Source organism: Ciconia boyciana, chromosome 8, assembly GCF_034638445.1.
Source record: "Ciconia boyciana chromosome 8, ASM3463844v1, whole genome shotgun sequence".
Classification (NCBI taxonomy): Eukaryota; Metazoa; Chordata; class Aves; order Ciconiiformes; family Ciconiidae; genus Ciconia; species Ciconia boyciana.
Genome location: NC_132941.1, coordinates 30,723,449 through 30,745,919, shown reverse-complemented (window position 1 = coordinate 30,745,919; position 22,471 = coordinate 30,723,449). Strand labels below are relative to the sequence as shown.

The 22,471-nt window shown below is 37.4% G+C and overlaps 1 protein-coding gene across 2 annotated transcripts in view; it reads right to left on the bottom strand.

Moving 5' to 3' along the window:
- The window catches only part of CTNNA3 (catenin alpha 3), a 548,079-nt gene that overhangs the window by 491,150 nt on the left and 34,458 nt on the right, over positions 1 to 22,471 (bottom strand). For both annotated transcript variants that reach the window (XM_072870046.1, XM_072870047.1), the window contains exon 4: positions 21,477 to 21,596. In XM_072870046.1, the coding sequence (XP_072726147.1) occupies positions 21,477 to 21,596 (120 nt within the window). The remainder of the gene's footprint in view (positions 1 to 21,476; positions 21,597 to 22,471) is intronic.

Sequence of the window (22,471 nt, the reverse complement as noted above, 5' to 3'; positions counted from 1 at the left end):
TACTTGTAGTAACTCCCAAAGCAATCTGACACAAAGAATACAAAGGCTTTATCAATGCATTCATACCAATAAAATTCTGTCCAGAAAAGGTATCATAAATCACCAAATAAACTCTCCTTCTTGGTATAAACTGTACCTAGATGGAGAACTTCACTTGTGTGGTTATGTTTGGAAATTTTTTTTTTTTTTTTAATGCTCTTAATATGAGAGGGAAAGAAAAATTTGGAGTGGCCTGTCCCCAGTGATATAGAGATTCTGCAGTCAAATTCAGACACCACCATACTTCCTTTCCACAAAATTCAGAGCATTTTATGAAGCAAATTATGTATCATTGGCCTTTTCACTGTTCTGCATATTGCAATCTTTTATTGTAAGAAAACTAACCTGAGTTCTCAAAATTCTGAATTTCATGGAGAAACTGAAATGTGACTCAACTTTTTTGTGCTAAAGACGTTACCAATAAAACTTCAACTCTGTATATATCACAGCTTTATAGAGCCATTATCCCTCTGTGATTCCATCTAATGCATGAGCTTATTTCTTGTTAGAGAGATTAGCTATGCTGTGGGAAGATCTACCTGGAATGAAATTTATGATGTCATTGCAAACGAGAAGATGCTTCCATGTGAGACAGTCTAGATAGTAGAAACAGGGAAAATTTACTCAAACAGCAACTGTTTGAGCGTCAACCCTGCCACCTCAACCCTTCAAAGATGATTAAAAAAAGGTTCCTGACTTTTGTGAGAAAGCACATGCTTGTTACCCTGGCACATTAAAAAAAAGGTTATTTTTTATTTACTGCCTAGACAGAGCAGGAAACTTTAAAAAAAAAAAAAAAAACAACTTGATATTCCTTTACCAAGAATAAACAGAAGATTGACAAACCAGTCTTGCAAAAAATCTTTTCTTCTTTTTTTTTTAATTATTTTTTTCTGAAAAAAAAACCTCTAGTTTAATCTCTGAGCACTGGCTCTCCCGCTGAAATCTAAGCTGCTTGTAGACATCCTGCTGGGTTAATTGACAGGGTAACAAGGACCATCAGTCAATAAACTTACTGCTTCCTTAAGCCTCACAGGGCTTGCACATAACTCTGCAACATATAAAAACGTAACAGAGTTAGGTTGTCTTCAGTAGGGATAGCTGCAATCGTCTCCATGTTCATAAAAACTCCATATACACATTTCATGATTGCCAAATACAAAAAGAAATGCATATGCACAAATCACAGAGTAAGGAAATCAAATATACCACACCTGAACATGCAGATTACTTCTGAAAATACTCAGCCATTCAGTTCCAGGACACAGACATACTTCAGTCTCAACAAACGTTGAGGTAAATATGGAAAAATAAAAGTCACAAATGGTTTAGCATCTGACAACCAAATTTAGTATCAAGAAGCAGCATCACTACAACCTTCAAGTTTCTCATAGTTCTCAGAAAAATGAGGACACAATCACTTTCTTACAAGCAAGTAGATGACTCTAGTGAAAGATTAATCTTTCACTTATGAAACACTCCACTCCCTTATGATACTTTATATTCACACAAATCTACTTGTTTTGCTATCTCCACTGCATGAACAATGCAGTCTAAAAACATACAAGCATACACTCTTTCTTCCAAATTGCTCACCTGCACAAATCAAACATTTGCCCCCAGTTACAAACCATTCACATTTAAATAGGAATATTAATTTGGAAAAATCCAAGAGTACTTTCTACATTATATCAAGGGCAATCAGAACACTTCATTCAATAAATTTAAGTTTCACTGCAAGTAGCTATGAAGTAAGTCTACATGGACACAGATTTCTGCAGATCACAGAATGGGCAAGCAAACCCAAGGATGTTTTTAATCATTTTAACTCAACAGGAACATAGAAAACCAAACCAAAACCTTGTAACTTGTCATGGTTTAACCCGGCAGGCAGCTAAACACCACATAGCCGTTCACTCACTCCCCCGCAGTGGGATGGGGGAGAGAATTGGGGGAAAAAAAGTAAAACTCATGGGTTGAGATAAAGACAGTTTAATAGGACAGAAAAGGAAGGCAAAATAATAATAATGATAAACGAATATACAAAGCAAGTGATGCACAATGCAATTGCTCACCACCCACTGACTGATGCCCAGCCAGTTCCCAAGCAGCACCCTGCCCCAACACCAACCTCCCCAGTTTTTTGTTCAGCATGATGTCATATGGTGTGGGATATCCCTTTGGCCAGCTGGGGTCAGCTGTCCCAGCTGTGTCCCCTCCCAGCTTCTTGTGCACCTCCAGCGTCCTCACTGGGAGGGCAGTATGAGAAGCTGAAAAGTCCTTGACTAGTGTAAACATTACTTAGCAACAACTAAAACATCAGTGTGTTATCAACATTATTCTCATCCTAAATCCAAAACACAGCACTCTACCAGCTACTAAGAAGAAAATAAACTCTATCCCAGCTGAAACCAGGGCATAACTAAATACAATATGCAAGTTGCATAGAAAAATAAAGGTGTTTTTCTCTATATTCTCCTAAACAAGGATCCCATAACGTCCATCTGGAAGAAACTGTAACAAGCACGCATACTACTTTATCACAATGATCTGCTGTGCAGCATTCATACTCTGAAAATGTCAGAGGCCTGTACAAAAATAATTACTCTGTCCCATAAAAAACCAAACCACAAATGCACTGATCGTATTACTAAAGCATTCCAGGACAAGCACTCCCCAGCCCTTGTGGCAGAATGGCATTACCACACGCCAGCACAGGAAAACCAAACACGCACTAGTGGAGTGGGTGGTACAAATGGCTGTTAGATACTTAAAGGACTAAGGGGTGCAGCTGAAGTTGATAAACCACAGAAGAAATAACTGGAACCAGAGAGAGAGCTGGAAGTGTTTCCAGAGCACAAACATCTCTGGTTTGCTACATTAGTAGGCAATCACCTCTTTTTACCCCTGTACATATATTAAGGTTACAAACCAAAGGCTGTACAAATGTCATTAACTACCTAGAGAGTGCATTGTTGTGAACAAACTGCATCCTAAATGCTGCAAAACATTTGGATCTCAGTACTCTTGTAACATTTATTTGAAGAAGTAGTTTCAAGTTTGTGTACAAGCTCTGTCTTTAATTCATGCTGTAAACACACTGGCCTAAACCAAGTTAGCTGGGGGGAATTTGACAGTGACAGTAAAATCTTCATCCAAAATATATTATGTTCTTATTCACAATACACTTCTAGATTTTTTTCTCTTCAGCTGGTCTAGTCTTCTAACTTAAGGCTGCTGCTTTCCTCTCTCTTTTGTCTAATTGTAATGTGGATTGTTGCCCTACTCAAGGTGTTAATTACTGTATGCTCCATGACGTGGAAAAACAAACTAAAAAAATCCCTGTTTTTATTTTGCATTCACCTCTTCTTGAAACAATACTCATTCCTCAACACCAATTTATAGGATTAATATATATTTTGACTCCCTTACTTGATAATTTACAGAAGTCTCATATATAGTCTTAGAAAGTATTTGGAGCACTTCCAGAGAGGAAGATGACAACTAGAAGATACTAAATACACTTCATCTGCATTAAAGAAAAACAGTAGTCTAACATTAATGGACCAACACGCGGTCACGAATGACACCTGCATGCAAAATAAAGGTAAAATGCAATTCCTCACGAACAAATGCACTTAGCTACATTTAGAGCATTGAGCAACCTGCCTTAAGACAACATATCTGCATGAACTCCAAAGGACCAGATCTTTGCCATGTGTAGGAATGAGAGAGATTTGAGTCTCAGCAACAGTGTGTCATGAATATTTTTCCAGGAGTACTACTATAAACAGAATGTTCTTACGAATTTAAGAAGCTATCAAGGCCCACTACTTTCTTTAGACTACTTGATATCAGTAAGAAAAGTCTAACATTTGATATAAATCTAACTTGCTTAATGCAATTTTTAGTAAATGCTTCATTGACCCCTCATTTCTGACTTTGTGCATGTTCTGAATACAGTCTACTCCTTTTTTCCCCTCCTCATATTACACCTTTAGCTGTACTGAATTCAGCTGAATGCCACAGTTTAAGACATAAAGTATCCGTGTCTTAATAGCTTGAATTTAGTCAATCTGATGCCCTTGAAATGCAATTTCGCAAGAAAAAGAACCTCTTAATTTAAGGATGGAACATTTTTCTCCTATCAGATTTCTCCAACATGAAATACCTGGCCAATTCTATAACTAATAATACATATATACAAGAAAAATGGGTTTTCATTAGTGGAAAAAGTGTTGGCTTATTTTGGGGTTATTAGATCACCAGGGATTTATATGTTCATGTATTAATTCTCAGAAGATGGCAGATGTTTCAGATGTACATTCCACAATGTAATGTATTTCTATTTTATCTTCAGAGACATCTAGGCTTGTGATTGTTTTTCTCATTCAGCAGTGAGAACATCCATTTTAGCACGACCACATTCATACAAGAAATAAGATGGAACCTTGATGTATTTCATTTTCTTACAGCCTTCACTGCAGTGATTTACTGAGAGGAGAGAGTAACATGTAATAGCTGGTTCTTACAGTGGCAGCAGGAAGACTCATGCTGGTTGGTATCTTTTTTCTTTTGTATATTTTCCTCTCCCTCACCTGTACGTGTATGTTATGGGTAGCTCAACAGCAACAAAAATCAGATTTGCTTTGACATGTTACTGGCAAGGCTAAGCAGCTTGCTGAGCAACAGACTGGTAAATGGAAGAAAAAAAATTAAAAATAAAAAAAAAGATATCACCAGTATCACCAGCAGTCTGTCTGTGCTTGAGCTCTAAGTTGCATTCATCAAAACTGTATTCACAGAGAGAATCTGGAAATTATTTTTTAAGTGGTGAAAAACAGAGGAAAAGTCATGGTAACAAACTTCACATATGATATACAAACCTTATAGAAAATAACTAGCGTTCTTTGTTAAGTCATCCTTGTGCTCCATTTTCATTGCAAGTACATATAGTGTGTGCCTGTAACAGGAAATCACTTTGAAGCTATAAACTGACCTGCCAGATTTTAAAGATTTTTAAGTTGTCTTTTGTAACTGATGAAGTTCATTTTTTCAGTGCTTTGTTGCTGCTGATCTCCTGCTCTCAGGCAGTTTCAATTAACTCTGTTCATGTATTTATCTTCAGCCCCCCTCACTGTTAAGAGCCAAAAAGTAGCATTTTGGATTTTACTCCCACCATTGCTACATGGAGTAAAAGACATGAAAAAGAAATGAGTTTGAAAACTAGAAAAACTACTTTTTTTTGGTGACAACTACTAGAATAAGTAGAATAACAGAAAATTATCAACCAACTATCTAGCACATGAGATCTCTGTTGTTTTCTATGAGTAAATTTTGTGTTCTGTAGCCTACAAACACTTGTTTTTTTTCCTGCCAGACTTCTACATTTCTCTGTAGAACTGTTGCACGCAAGAAAACCCTAATAGGCCTGCTTCAGGTGAAAATCATTAGTCCTAAATGCTCTCAGCAGTGCAGACAAGTAATTTTGGTAAGCCTATTTTGTCCTCCTCATTGGAGAGCCAAGATCAGGTCCTCAGCACAGTGGGTCCTAAGGAAATGAAGCTGGCAGGGAGCCATAGCATTTCAGGTAGTTGTGGATGGATGAAGGCACTGGAAGGAATCAGTCAATTATTGGGGATCCTGTGAGCAAAAGTTTCCCCAAAGCATATTCAATCCATTCTCAAAAGAGACTTATCACTTGCCTCTTTCAGATTTCACAGGGCTGTATTGGATGTGTTGTGCAAAGCCTAAGGACAGGGAGGCCAGGGGCAGGTAGACACGTTCTGTGTCACAAAGAACACTGAAGGACCCCCCTTCCACCCGCTCTCAGAAAGTTATAGAGTATATCTGCTACCCCACCCCTCTTCCTCATACCCAGCTACATAAAATACTACAGAGTGCATAGTACATCTTTAGCATCACTGAACTTCCCCACATTAAATAGATCCATTCAGATCTGCACAGTTGCCCAGCATCAGGATGCAGAAAAAAGTACAGTGCTGGCCCTTTTTGGTGAGCTGTGGGAGAACAGAGAGAGAAGGAAGGCGAAAGGCCAAGACACAACTGCATGCTGCAGCGTTCCACGGGATCTTGGGGGATTCAATAAAAACAGAGTCTGGCACATGGAAATAACCCAGCCTCACAGGGGATGCAAGAGGAGCTCTGCTCTTACACCTGATTGCAACCTGAAGCACAGGCAGAGAGGATGCGAGTACTACAACCCTTCATTCAGCCAATCTCAGCAATTGCTTATGGTGACCTATGCCTGAGCTCGGCTCTGAAAACCTGGTCAACTAATAGTTGAGATACCAGGGGCTATAACTGCACATTTAAGGATAGAACTGAATAAAATCTATGCAAAGCAAGGTAAAGTACTGGTGCTTTACTTTGAGTCAGTGTATACTGTCCCTGAGCAAGCCACATTCTGTAACACATCCTGCTGCTCTTCACATCCATCTCTGATTTCTGCAACTAAGTTTAACACCTTGTTAGCAGAGTTCTCCATGTGTAGTGGCTTAGTTACATTCTTTTTTACATAATTTTAGTTTTAATATTCTCCTTCTTCCTTATACACCAATCACGTAGGAACATAAAGATGTAAGGGAGAGTTGGGAGGGTGATACATGGGGTGGGGAAAAAAAAGGTGCGTCAAGAAAAAATAATCACCATCTGCTTTTTAATGGGAAACAGAAGGAAGTACCCCAAAATCAAGACAGCTAAGACTTTTCTCCCTTAAAAAAAGAGCACAGTGTGAAAAACCATTCTCCAAGGCTAGAGCAAGCACAGGAAAACCCAGACAATTGGCAGGTCCACAGCCTCTTGACATTCAGAGTCCAGAACATTATGATGAAGGTTTTGAAGAGTTAGATTATTTTAAACACTGGATGCTTTTGGCATTGTGCAATGCATATGGTATGTCAGGATCTTTACCCCAAGGTTCTTATCTAAACATATGATAAAAGAGGATACAGTTTCCAAAGAGAAGGCAGAAAGCTTCTGACTGCAGGGACCTTGTCTACTGGCAGAGCTCCAGGTTCAAAATTGTCTGGCATAAATACAGTAGGACTAGGTCTATGGAGAAGAGCGTAGCACTTTTATTTGCTGGAAGTGATTCCTGATGAGTTCCTGATCCATTTCCAGTATCCAGAATCTTATAAACACCACAGCATATCAACTGGGGGGGCAGACTAGAATGGAAGTCAGGAAGACCACAATCCCATTGATGCATGCAACACCATTGTTGTCTAAAAACTAAAACAGCAGACACAATGAAGAAAGCAAACAAAAACAGAAAAGAAAAATACTATTTGCATGATAGAGACAGGTGTTGTGATAAATGTACCACACCTGTCAAAACACTCATCTTTCCTGCAAAAAGGTTTTGCATGTAGTTTCTCTGTTAATTTAATCACATATACTTGTGATATACTTAATGTCTTTAATTTTTTTTTTTAGTACTTTCTCTTGTTTTTTTATTTTAAAACAACACTTATCAGAACTGGAAAGAACAGGTTTTGTTTCTGTACACAGAACAGATTGCCACAATTACAGAAACTTCTATTATCAAATAATTGACCCTGTTATTTTCAGCCTAATTTAATTTTTAAGATTGCCCTGGGATAGTTTAGCTATATCTTAACATGAACAGTAAGACATTCCTTCTAAAGTGTGCTGACTGCTTAAAACAAACTACATGTTGGTTCTCATATATATCATGTAAAATCTCTTTTGATAAAATACTTTTATCAGGCAAAATCAGAGCCATAAAAGATGAACATGCTCCCCAAGACGCACTCCTTGACGAGGTGCTTAGGAACATGGTATAGTGGTGGACTTGGCAGTGTTAGTTAGGTTAACAGTTGGACTCAATGATCTTAAGGGTCTTTTCCAACCTAAATTATTCTATGATCCCTTCAAATACCTCTCAGATAGTTCTCTCTCCATTCTAAGATATGTTAATGATAACTTCCTGAGGTGTAGTTTGAACCACAGGAAACCTAATTCATGCTTAATCTGACTGATGGCTTTTTGAACATGGAAGGGTTTGACCTTCCTTGCCTGGTTCTGAGACAAGTTATACAGCACTCAACTCACAACTAGAAGTTCTATTTCTCCAATAAGAACAGCCAGCAGAATATATTTTGCTCTCCAGGTATAATGCCACAGTTTAGCACAAAGGGAAAAATACTAACAGATACTGAACACTGTATAATTTACTCTTTTATAGAAGTGGAAAAGGTATTCAAAAAAACAGGAGGGAGAAGAAAATACTCCCAACCTTCCTATGCACAGCAGAAGAAGTACTTAAGACCTGCATAGCCCACAACCGCAGGCCTTCCATGGTTCTGAGGCACAAGGGCATCAGGCACAGCCTTAGTTTCCAAGAGGATGTCCCCTACTGAGCAGTAGACTTGAAAGCTCATGTGTTCTCTGGTGACATTTACACTTATCTTTTGACTTTTCTAATGTTTTAGACTTTTCTAATGCAAGTGGCTCTTACTGACAACCAAAGAAAACCCATACAAACTTCCATATCCACAGGCACATTTTGAGTTGCCCCAAAATAACACTTAAAAGAAATTCCTCTGGTTCTCTCTCATCCATCTTCCCTCCCCATATTACTGCTGCTCCTTTTCCCTCCCTAATGTTCTCCATCTTAACAGGAGTTTTGCAAAACAGGAAAGATATATATCCAAATGTCTCCAACAAGCAATCCCATTAATTTTCATGTAGCTTCACACGCACATGAAACAAATATTATCTGATCCTGTTAAAAGATCAGATCAAATTTCTTGGCCAGAATAACTAGAAGGAAAAACAATCACAAACAAGGATTGTGATCAAGTTTGAGGCTGTACTTTGTCTTCTCTTTGTACTTTCAATTCTGTTTACTCTCTCTTCCCATGTCTTGTGGATTCTGATGCTACTATTCAGTTCCCTTATATCCATGAGCAGTTCACAACAATTCAAAGTACTACATTTCTTCCTCTATGACCATATAGAGATTTTTTTTTTCTTTTAACATCTGTATCAGTGCCTTTCTATTGCAAAATTCTTGCAGGTTTCAAAAATTTACTTTGCCTGTCTATCTGGAAACAGGAAAAGATCAACAGAACAAACACAGCAACAAAGACTCACCTATTAAGTCCATTTTTTTCCCCGGTTGCTAAGCCCACTCTTAATCACTCCTGAACACACAGAGTATTTTATTCTCTTCTCTAGTAGGTTATTACCTATTCCAAAAGCCCAGGATATAATTAATGAAGTTCATACTGATTTGCAAAGGAGAGAGATGTGTGGTGCTCACAGCTGTGTATTGGTTAAATTTACATTAGTCCATGCAAAGCTTACTGCTGATAAATTCTTCCCCAGCAATAGAACTAAATATAATTAATGGAAATCACCACAAGAGATTTCAGGAGGAACATTATTTCTGAACAAGGAAGACTAAATGAAATAAACGAGAACAAAAAAACAATTGCTTGATATCTCCTGGAACACTTCAAAGAATTTTTGTTTTAGCTGGAAGTGTTAAAACATGGGGAATTGTTATAGATCCCTCTTGATTCTATTATTCTTTGCACTCTTCTAAAAGGTAGAATGCTTTGTGTCTCTCCTGAACACAAAACTATTCAGGAAGGAAATAAAATTACAATTACAGATACTCCGAAAAAAAAAAAAAAACCCACACACACACACAACCACACACCATCTTGGTACTCTCTGCATAGAAATATCTGTGGAAGAAGTCTACCTATGCCACCAAAGTAAGACAATTTTTAAAAGTTTTTCCATTACCTCAAAGTGAATTATACAGTAATAGTAATACTGCTGTGTCTTCTTAATGTTCATTCTGAGTACAATTCACATGAATTGTGTGCTGGTAGCAAACAAAGCCAGGCCTCAAAGTAAGAGGCAAGCAATTTAGTTTTAAAACATTTTAATTTACTGAAATTGCTCTTGTCCAATTAGAATAGATTCTGACCTTAGCTATATTGGTATAAGTTTATAACACTATTATCTTCCTGAAACTACTTCAGATTTAAACCACTATAAATAAAGTCAGGTCAGAATATAGAAACTAAGTTTTGAAGTCAATAAAATAAAATGGAAGGCAGAAGACCTAAGATGGTAATTCTCAAAACAGTCTCCATAGACCACCTGGGTTATATAGATCTATTGATACTGATTATAACAGAGACATTGGTCAAAATGAAGTATTACTTGGAAGCAGGCAGGACAGTATAAAAGAAGTCCCCTGCAAAGTGGATCATTTATGATCCTTGATTATTTCCTCAATACAGAAATTTACTAAAAAGTAATCCTCTATTCAGAGGAGCTTCCATTAATCAGAAAATATGTCATATAAACTTGAAGTATGCCCTGCTCAGATACGTTTCTCAAACCATTGGTCTCTTACCATTTCCAGTTATTCTCAAAAACTTTGTATACCTCAAAGCCATTTGGCTAACATGGGGATTATCTTATTAGGCACCATAAACTCATCCAGGGTTTTTTCTTAAAATTTATGACTTGTTCTCTGTATGGAGAGAGTTCACGAATAAGAAGCTAATCATGTACAGAATGAATATGATGACAAAATTTGCATTGATTACAGTTCAGATGTGGATCATAAAGTGGACAAGACAAGACACACAGAAACGCAGCTTCTGTGTCTCATTCTGTGTGTATCCTGGACGTGCATAAGGGGCTCAGAGGAGCCCAGTAAATCAGCCCGGAGGCAAACCACTGTCAATCATCTGATGCACTGTACTCCCAGAGAAGCAAGATGCCTCTCACTGCAACAAGATCAGCACAATTTTGTGTCTGTAAGGAGATCATACTTCAATTACCCCTGTGTTCTGAACTAAGCAGGAGCCTGCAGCCACTGCACTGTGTTGTCTCATCTTTCTCCAGGAAAGGTGGTGTCTTCAGCTACAGAAACTCCCAAGGAACCCCATGTGATATCCCAGAATGCAGACTCACACTTGACTGCCCAGGAACTTCCAGGTGAACTTAGAGTGCCATGACTATTATCAGAAGAAAGCAAACCTAGACAACTTTCCAGAAAGATAGTGGAGTGGTTTGCAATTCTTTGTGGTCTTATAAAATATTAGAGCATGCTGAAACAGTTTAAATGTGTTGATTTCCAAAGTCCACAGCAAAAGGTGTCTGATATCAGCACTTGGAAGTATGAAAGTATTCCTTTTATAACTTTAAGGTTAAAGAATGGAATTTCTCTTGGTGGCTGGCTGAATTCTACCGAAGTGATTACTTCAGTGCTGTTAGGATTTTAGATATTACAACTAACAAGAACCTTGTCTTTAGTTGTTTTCAATCCAATTTTTAAAAAAACATCTGTTTAAAGTAATTAACATAATTTGGATCACTAGGCACAATTTTAGTGCAGCAACACATTGATTTTTCCTGTATTTGTTCATCAGAAGTGCTGGTGACCACTTATAATTCTAAAATCATCCCAGAGATTTCAAGATTTTTCCCATTTTGCAGTGGACCAGAAAGTGAAGCACTCTGAAAAACCTTTGTCAAGAGAAGAGACACATTACCCAGAATTACAAATATCAAACTCACTAGACCATGTTGGTTTAAGCCTCACGAATCAAATAGAACAGGAACTTTAACTGAATTTGGAGCAAATACTAATTTTGGGTAGAAGTCAGTCTGTCTGTCTCATGCTCTTAAAAAAAATATATATACCCAAACATGACTTTTAAATAAAAGAATTCAACCAACTCCAGCAGTTATGTGTACCAGAAATGTCACAGCTAATGACTGCCATTTCAGAGAGTCTAGGCTCTGTAGCACAGACTTATTCCTTTGTGCATTTTAATACATAGATTCATTATTTCACCTTTGCTCTCAACTAAATCATATAATCTACTTTAGAGCACTGTATCTGTCCCACCCATAGTTATTCCTCCATATTAGATGCTCTTTATTTCTGTCTTCCTTGCAAGTGTGAGGAACTGTAATTATTTAGGCCAGAAAAATTATCATTGAAATAAGGGCAAGTAGTCACTTTGTTGAACCACTCTAATCCTAGATTCTCAACATATGCACCTGAGTCTAGTTAATGTCACTGCATCTTCAGCAGCTCAGAGAATACCTTCTTCTTTAAAAATCCTAATTGTTAAGATAGAGAGCCTGATCTTACAGTCTCTGCTCAAGAAAATCCAATACCACTTAAAGTTAGCAATAGGTTTGCCTTAGGAAAGGCTGAAGGAATAAAGCTCACAGACTTAATCAAATTAACTCTAAATCACTTTGCTTCTCTTTCAAGCACTGAATGTTTCCACTTTGAATCTCTGCATTATCCTAAATTTGCACTGTATTTTCTTGATATAAACCAAAGAGAAATCAGTCCAAATACTGGCCTGTATGGGAGTGGTTCTCCAGTAGTCTCTCATCTGACCGTTATTCCGTCATTAAAATTCTACTCTGCTATGCAACATCCTGCTTTACTCATCACATTGCCTAACCCACAATATGCTTACTGACATTGCAGGCAGTTACAACAGCCATGCCCTGAACCATTGGTGGGTACAAATTAAGCTGTAGTAAAAAGGTTTAGCAAGGACACCCCTGTTTGTAGAGCAGATTGTATCTGAAAGAAATTATCTTCTGCTTTCCCACATCTTTGATTAGGGCTAAATAATTAAAACATACACTGCTCTGGGTTATACCTGAAGACCAATCAAAAGCTACTATTACTGCAAAAGATAGTACACCATCTGCAAAATGACATTTTTCACTATTTGTACTTAGCTGCCCAGTGAAGTGTTAAGGAGTGAAGAGCAGTTAAGGAGTTAAGTGAAGAGCAGGAGCAGCAGAGTGAAATTAAAGGTGTCCACTTTAACCTGTCACCTGGAACCTTGCCTGGTTCATCACTGAAAATCTGCCTCTCCCTTTTTCACAATACTTTCTTCCACCTTACTCCTTACTTCCTCGGTTGCGATTAGAGCAGTAGATCTGCGCTTTCTTAAAACTGCACTCTACAAGGTCCTGGCTAGGGAACAGCCAATCCTTTTGGTCAACATTTGCAAATAGACAGGAAGCAGCAAGGAGAGACTAGTGTCTCCACTAACCATAGCATTGAGAGATTGTGGGACAGGAATTTATTAGGATGACATGGGTGATTAGCAGCTGATCAAATCAGGTCAGGGTAATCAGTCACTGTTTTTTAAAAGTTGCCAGGGGAGCTCAGCATGCAGCACAGCTTCACCTAGCATTAACGTGAAACAGTTATACTACTTAACTCTGCTTTACCAGTGATGTCAACTGTTAAAATACACTTGACAAATACTTTGCACTTTTTTTTTAAATAAACTCTCTTGAGAAATCAAAAAGTATTAACCCCAAATGATTTATTCCTTTTAAGGCTCACCTCACTCCTGGTGTATAAAAACACAGTTTTGTTAGCTCCTTGAGAGGACATTGCTGCCTAACAGAATACTGTAATTGTCATATTATCAGTCATTGTTGCATCAGTAAGTACCATTCTCTTTAGACTCTGACGCCATTTACATTCCACAAATTCTGTTTTTGTCCCACATTAGAATAAACATACCATCTGAAGTATCAGTATATTTTATTTGGGGAAAAAACAAAAATCAGTTTCTAGTCTACTGAAAGAAAAGGGTTCTAATCTGAGCCACGAGATACCACGGAAATAACATACCCACACATCAAAATTCATATAGGACACATACATGGCACCTTACCAAATGTTCAGGTACAAAGTCAGTGGTGTTTGCAAGTCCCCCATGGCACGCACTCAAAATTCTTTATCAGCTTTTTAAGGCATGCACTTTTAGCGTTACTTACTTAGTTGTTACTGTAATTTAATTCCTAGCTGAAGATCTCATTTTCTTCCCACTGTTATACTTAATTTTGTATGGTTTGTTTGTTTTTAAATTACCTGGGCACTCCGTGGTTAAACTTAAATCATCATTCATCCTTGGCTCCCAAGACATTTTAGATACATTTATCAGAGACAAGACTAGACTGGAATCTTTTACTCAAACTGAGGATGTTTTGGGTGCAGGTAAACAGTAACTCAGTTTCACAGAAACAGCAACAGACTGAGCTTTGGAAAGACTGGGGAGGGGGAAGCCTCTTTAACCCTCTGCTCAAGTCCCAGGCTCCCTACAGGTCCCCTTCTGTTTTCTTAAGAAAGTGAGAAGCAGGTTTAAATAAACCCCACACATCTATCTCAACCTCTTTACAGCACCACTGCTTTTACTCCTGAAAAATATGTAACTGTTTCAGAACATCCATTTTTTATTTTATTTCCCTTGTAATATCAAAGTTTTAAAGGGCTTTTTGCCATGGGCACTTCAGATAATAGTTCAGCTCTTCATATCTTGGAGGCTGAAGGCTTTACATACTAACTACTTATATCCTCCACAGACTATATGAAAGGGGGAAAGAGATTCTTTCTCATAATTCTCATTCTGGATGCAAGATAAACCAGAATTCTGTCCATTTCCCCCAAATTCCTAAACACTTACACTAGCTCACATGAGAATATTTCAAAGACATGCAAGACAGTTATGCTTTTACCTTCATGACTGGATTTTCACCAAGATTTGAGTGACTACTTCTCTCCTTTTACATTTGGAAGACAAAAATATACCTCCCTGTTTCTTTAAATTTCATCCATTTATCACAGCTGTGGAAAAAGCATTTAAGTGCAAATGGCTCCTCTTTGAGTTTTGGATACACCTTTATTGGTCCAAAAGAGGAATCCCACCCACTCTTCAGTTTGTCGGTGTTCATACTTTCAGCAGAATTTCAATACCTTTTTAAAATTAGAGTACCCCTTTATAATGAAACTTTTAATTACTTACTAAAAATCAACTTCTTGTTATTCCCTCATCACATTGACTAACATCAGGCTGGATTCTGAAGCCATCAGTATCAGGCAGCTTTGGCATTAACCACAGAAAAAGTATCAGGCACTTAGATGCAAAGGTGACCAACTATGCAACTATACTTCCTGGTTTCCCCCCTAAGGTTTCTTGTTTATTTTACCTAATTTTGATGCTCAGATTTCTACAAGGAAAAACTGTACCTATGAGAAGACCATCAAAACCTTCCTCCTGCTCCTTGTGCAGCTGCGCAGTGAGCACACCAGATCGTATCATGAGCCACACACAAAAAAAAAAAAACCCAGAAGCTGCCAAACAGTAGGCTTTTTAAAGAAATTCTCTACCATGTCTCATTTTCTTTTCCTTGTCATTTGATTTCTCCTTCCTTCACATGGAAGAGGCATGACTTTTTCTCAGAGGTCTGGCTTCCATGCTCGGATGGAAAAATTGCACACATGGAGATATGAACTGCTTGCAGCTAGCTTAAAATCATGCAAGACTAGCACTACAGACAGACAAATCCAATTGAAGAGCTGAGCTGTAAAACTATGGTGCATGCAGTGGCAAATTTGATGGGGGATACAAAATGTTTCCACCCCACCACCCTGAATACATAATAAAAATTTGTAAACAGGGGAATATCAGCACTTTCTGGTGGGCAGGGGAAAGGAAAACCTCCTCACCCATTAAGAAACCATATAGACACACAGAAGCAATGGCTAAATGACAGAGCTATAATCATGGAACCACCAAGAAATGTCAGGTGGCAGAAAACAGAATTGTCATAATTTTACACTCTCTTAGCTACTGAGACTGATTTGGTGTTTGCTTTTCTTAAATGAATGCATAAATCAATCATTTTAATTACACAACAACATGATAGATAGTTGTTATTATGTCAAGAGGAGATAATAAGCTAGAATACTGGAAATACAGCCTATACTCCCATTTTATAATTTATATTGTGTGACTAAATATTGAAGAAGGAAAGGAAAGAAGGCATTTTCAGAAAAGCCTGTGGGAATCAAATGCCTACATGTCCTTAAAATTACTCTGAAGTGAAGTGCTTGTTTGAAAATTCCTAAGCAAGAATTCTTTACACATGAAGAAGAATAGACAGAAGTGTAAGAATAGAAGTGCAGAAGAACAGACAGTGGCAGAGTGGTAAATACAAAAGTAAATAAACTCACCCATTTATTAATCCAGGATGGCAATTCAAAAGACATAATTCTGCCTTTACCTTCAAACACACAACCAAAAGTACTGTCATTCTTAAGTGTAGGAAAAAAAAAATATGAATTCTCATTCAAATTCATTGAATAGCACAAGCCTTAAAAATTTCCATAATAATTCCTGCCCTTTGATTTGCATCTCAGTTCCTGCACATCTTTTAGAAAGGCATGGATTATGGCTATAAAGGCTACAAGCAGTGATTAATGTACTGCACGTCTTAACTAAGCCATCTCAGCAGTTAATTGTCAAAAACATTCATTTGATTTCTGGTTTGAACTTTTCTGACTTCCATCCATTGGATCTTGTCATACTTCTGTGTACTAGAATAAAGATTTAGTTAAGTACCTCTATTTGTGATATTTCTAAGCCATAACCTTTTCCAGATAAGCTACAATGACAGACCTCCTTAAGTTTTTCATCATAATGCTTGTTTTCTTGACAACAAATAATTCACCTCTACCCTGAACTCCCTCCAATTTTCAGCATACTTTTTAAAGTGTCTGTCACACAATAAACCTGCCAGTTCATAGGTGATAATCTCGTTTGAAAACTTGGCTCCAGTTTCTGGAGTAGAGCACTTCGGTAAACAAATTTCATGCTCAACACAATGCCACCTTAAAAAGCAAAGTGAACAATCAAAGGTAGAGAATAAAAGTGCACTTATTCCATTTTAACAAAGAGAAATACCATTTGACTGTAGAAACAAGTCTTCATTCCAAAATTAAGAATTTTTAAATGTCAGTTTGGCCTGTATGATCATGAAGACAACTGCAGTGCTGATAACAATGAACTGCTCTGAAGTAAAACAGGATAAGGGCTCTACTCCATCTCCTGGAAGCACTATTTCCCATAAGCAAAGTAAATTACTGTGTACCCTATAAACATATCTGATACAGCCCTTAACTTCTCCAGTTTCTAACGCAACTTCTTAAAACATTTCTAAATACAACAATCATCAGGAAGCAATCCTAAAAAGATTTTTAAATGGAATAATCAAAATGGTTTCACATCGATTCAGTCCTTTAACACACAATTACCTTAAGGGCATACAATCGAAATGGAGTAAGTAAACCTTAAATTAGCATAACTTTGCAATAGGATACTGCTTTTTTGTGCGTTCACATACTAAAGTTCTGTTGCCAACTGTTAGATTACCACATCGCTGGACACTTCTAGGCAAAAACTGTCTTTGAATTACAGCCAGCACTGCTACAGGCGTCCTAAAGGCACTGTTAACACTAAGAACAGCAGCAGCAGCAATAATTTTTCAGTTTGACAGGTGCTAAATACCACTGAATTTGATTAGAATTCCATTTTTATTGTAGCTATTGCCCAAGACTCCTGAAATGACCTTACAGGAAGATCATTATAATGAATGGCCTTAAACCAGTACTGTTCCAGTTGAACAACATATGGACAACTTCCCTTCAATAGGAACAAGGTCCCATATAAGAAAAAAGGAAGTGTGTACATACTACAGTATCCCAAGAAAAGTGTTGGGATCTATCACTAAGTCCCCTCTTATCCCAGAGTGCTTCACCATTTTGTCTTATCTCATTTTCCCTGTAAATATTCATATTGCAGATGTGTTAATATTTAGGTTCATACAATGCTCAATGTAAAGCTTACTTAACTCTTATTGGAAACATTCCAGTAAGTCACAGAGCGAGACAATAGTTTTACTACTCATTGTGGCATGGAGCTATGCTTTTTTAGTCAAATTTCAGAGATGACAAGCAGTATCAAGGACATTAAAAGCTTGTTTTAATTCAAAGGAATTGCCAGACTATCTCCTGGACAAGAAAGAAAAACTACATTTCTGGGAGACCGGTATCTCTTGGAAGGCTTCAAAATGGCAGACTGGCTATAAACTGATATTCTCAATCCAAACAAATTTCTCTAGTGGATGCAACCCAACCCTAGAAGCATGCAGAAAGATTAGATCACCACAAGTTAGACGGATGAAGAGACATCCATCTGGATGGGGCAGAGAGAATGCTAAGCGAGCAACTAACAAAATAATGAGATCACTGAAAAGCAAGTAATTTTAAGTCAGTTTAGCACACTGAAGCATCTCTATGTAGGGTCACGCAAATGCCAGAATGAGAAGAATGAAAGGCATGGGAACATGAAGCCCATGCCAGGGCTGTGGGTGGGTCTGCAGTAGCCAGCACTTAGCTTGGCCAACCAAGTGACCACAACCTGAGTGTGAGCAGATCCTGTGCATTTCTTCACCTGCATCATTTATCAACATTTACAAGGGGTCAGCGTACATTCCACTGTTGAGTATGTATGTTTTGTTTGTATTTTATCTTCATCTGGCCTAAGTTAAACATATTGTCAACTAACTTGGCTAATAAGCCATCTCTCTTGGAAAAGTATGGCAAGTCTGTAGAGATGGAGATGTGTGTTCCACTAACCAACAATAAGAAGGAAAGCTCTGATGCACAGCAATATATTTGGGAGCAACTTGAATATGGTGGGAGTTCATCACAGACAGCAACAGTACAGCAAAAGTAACTAGACTTGGCATATAGATGCGATTCAATACTTCATATTGTGTTTGGGACACAGAAGAATGGTAAAGAGCATCGTTCAGGCTTCTTGACTGCAATACTAGATGTCATCCACATAGTTCAGCTTTGCAACATTAAAGTCTCCAACTCCAAGAACTTCCCATCTTCCTCCTCTGTAATTACCAAAGAATTTAGCTGCCCTGACCAGTTCCATGCCACCTCATACATACACTCAGCCTATTTGCAAAATTAGAATCTGAAAGCTCGGAGAAGTTTGCCCAACATATGCTAACAACTTTGGGGGTTTTGTAGAAAGAAAGCCAGAATTGAATTCTTGACCTCACTGCCCATTTTAAAGAGACATTTCTGTCAGGAATCTGCTGGCTATCTGAAAACTCAAGATCTTCTACCCCATTCTGAAAACTGCCAGTTAAAAACGACTTAATATAAACCATCATCCCAAACACGTTTGCCTCTTGTATACTTCTACCACTCATAGAAGTTTGGTCTATATTTATTAACCAGAGTCAACGTGGGTCATTTTAAACATCCTTTAAAAAGCACAGTTTCTATTTCCCATCTGTCCTGTAAACTTCAACACTTAAGAATTACATTGCTATATTGCACTTTATGTCTCATATCTAAAAAATAAGGACAGAAGCAGATAACCATATTTCATTCAAAAGCAATATTCATTACTTTGAGTACATAAAACACTTACTTTACCATGAATGGATTCATATTCATGTTGTATACAATTGTTTGTCTCCAAACAAGATGGTAGTGACTCAACATTTTGCCAGTGAGGCTATGAATATACCCTTAATCTAATAAGAGAGCATATAAGTCGTTATCAATTAAATGCGTGCACTCCCCAAGCACAGATACAAATGTCACAAACTCAGAACAGCTTCAGTCCCAATCCAAGTCTGTGCTTTTTGCGCAGTAATCAAACCAAATCTTAATCTTTTCAGAGAAAGATCACTTTCTTTCCAAAGCAGGACACAATTCAAAGCATGTTCTATAATAAATAGATATGGCAGCTTTTCAAATCCTTCACTGCAGATTCTCCAGCAAGTTCTACTGAGATTAAAATCTCAGTATCAAAACCAGGTAAAATACTACTCAAGAAAACCATAGAACTACTGATCAGGTATACAATGCAAATTAACTAAGACACAGAGAACATCTCTAGCCTCCCTCATTTGTTTTCGGTTTGGGGGTTGTTTTTTTTTTTAATAATTTCAGCCTTTGCCTAGTTTATTTTCTTAATAGCATTGTATAACATTTTAGAAAGATTCAATCACAGAACAGAAGATAGAACAGCCTATCTTCTGTTCTGTGATTGAACGCAGGAAGTGATTTCACACCTAATACACCTTTAGCACCTCCAAATGGAAAAGCTTCTGCCAACACAGTTAAATATAGAGCAGAAACAGCATGGGGCATGCCTGATATTAAACAAGGATGTTGAGATTCTCCAAATGACTTGAAAGTGCAAAGTATTGAGATGGGAAGGGTAGCAAAGATCTGAAAACAGGAGAAAAGATGTCCTGCTCAAGGTGAAATGAACTATGTTATTGAAGCATATTCAGGGTTTTCTAGAGAACCAGACATATATCACTTCAAATAACAAGGAATTATTTCGCAAAGTTGAGAGTGAGAATTCAGACTAGAGAAAGCTACTCCCAATAAAAGTGTGATGATAGCCTGAGAAGTAATTACAGAATTTACACTTCCCTGGCTCAGAAACGCTCTCCAAGCTCTTGCAGTTGTGACATTTATTATGTTTGACGTAATTATGGGATCAGATAACATAAACCCACATTAGTTGCCAGTTAAAACATTGGGTTTTGGTTGCTGGCACCCCCATGTCAAAGGGCACAAAACTATGCTATAGTGCTACCAGAATAACAGCTCCCACCACACTGAAACTCACCCAAGCCAATTACTCCCTGACCTCCCTGTCTCAAGAATCAAATATTCATGTGTTCAGATACCATTTGTCCCTGACTCCTTTCCTAATTTTTAACTATCTAATCAATTACCTGATACAAACAACTGTAAAGTGGTCTGCCCCCAAGCAAATGAACTGTTTGACAATACTGACACCAAGCGACAGAGTTCTGAAAAATGTAAACCAAAACAACCCCCACGTAGAAATGTTAGAGCATTTCATTGGTATGCTCTGAAAGAGGCAACGTCTTATTTTACCAAGAACACAAAAAAGAAGTTAAGACATTTTCACAGAAACCATGCATAAGTGACAGAAAGTATGTCCAACATTAAATACATGTTAACAATTTGATTTAACCTTGATCTTGCAAGCACAAGTCAAAGACCGCGTACACTTCCAAGTTTTATGCAATCTAGCCTTGTAAATTCATTTCTAAAGAAGAAAAAATTAGTGGTTTGCATGAACAGTCAATATTTGATTCCATTAACTTATGTGGATTTAGTTCATTTTTCAAGTAAAAAAACCCCAACAATCCTTTTATGCCCTTTACTTAAAAAAAATTTTTGTTATGTGTTAATGAAAAGTTTAATAGTCTGCTAAGTCTCACTCGCTTGCTTTACCTATCCTTCTCTCTGCTGAGAAATCAAAAACCATGCAGTCCAACATCATATGCATTAAATAGAATTGTCACCGCTCCTACTGGCTTACCTGATGACATTACACAAAGCACAAAACCCTAGTGACAGAACAATAACTCTATCAAACGCATCAGTTTTACCACCCACCATGTTTATGCCCAGTATTCTATGTCTTCCTACCAAGCTTCCATGTTCTTACCTGCTGACGTTTGTATGCCAAATAATCAAGATTTTCCAGATCTTTTCGAAACTTCTGGTAGGTTTTCTGTAGATCAGATTTACTGGATACATTTCTTAAAGATTCGAACGTTCTTTGAAACTGTGATGGTAAAAAAACAAATACCATCATTCACACGGTGTATTTTTCGCTGTATTAGGATTTTATTCTACTAAATGCTAATGTTATGGAGCTGTGTCACCTCTTGAGTATACCACTTTCTAGACATTCCTACAATTTTGTTTTAAAATCAATCCCAGAATTCAAAGCACAGTACATATGCCCCGTTAAATTAAATTAAATCCTCTGACTTCATAGGTCAGACTTGCATAAGACAAAACACTAGTAATCAAGACAATCTCTAGAGGTTAGTTCTTTTTCTATGCCATGTTACAGGATGGAATATATTCGTTTAGATTTTTTTTTTTTTTTAACTAACAAAAGCATATGCAACTTTACATAGGCCACAAACTCCTCATTTTATCAAGCATAACAGTAGATCTTATATATAACAGGGTACTCCTTATCTCCTAAAAGTTATTTAATTAGGAGTAATTTGCATGACCGGATACTCACTTCAGGCGATGCGCTCACATTCTGTACGAAAGCTGTGACAACATTAATTATACTTCGTTACAGATCTTACTTTTAAATTTAAAACTTCTTTCATGCATACACTATTATTAAAAATAGTACTGGTATTTTTCAAAGAGATGAACAATACCAACCCAGCTGTAGGAAACTGTAACAGAAAGGCTAAGATTTGTGTGAAAGGAGAATGGGAGCTACAGCTTCCTTGTACCTTCAGGAAATCATGAACCTTCTCTGACTTTCTCTGTTTCCCCATCTGTAAATATTCTTCTTCACTTCACAAGCATGTGACAGCTGTTAAGCTGTAAGTAGTTTAGGAATATTTTGTTATCACAGTGATTACCACCAGAAGCAAGTCTATAAACATTTATTTACACTGATATAAT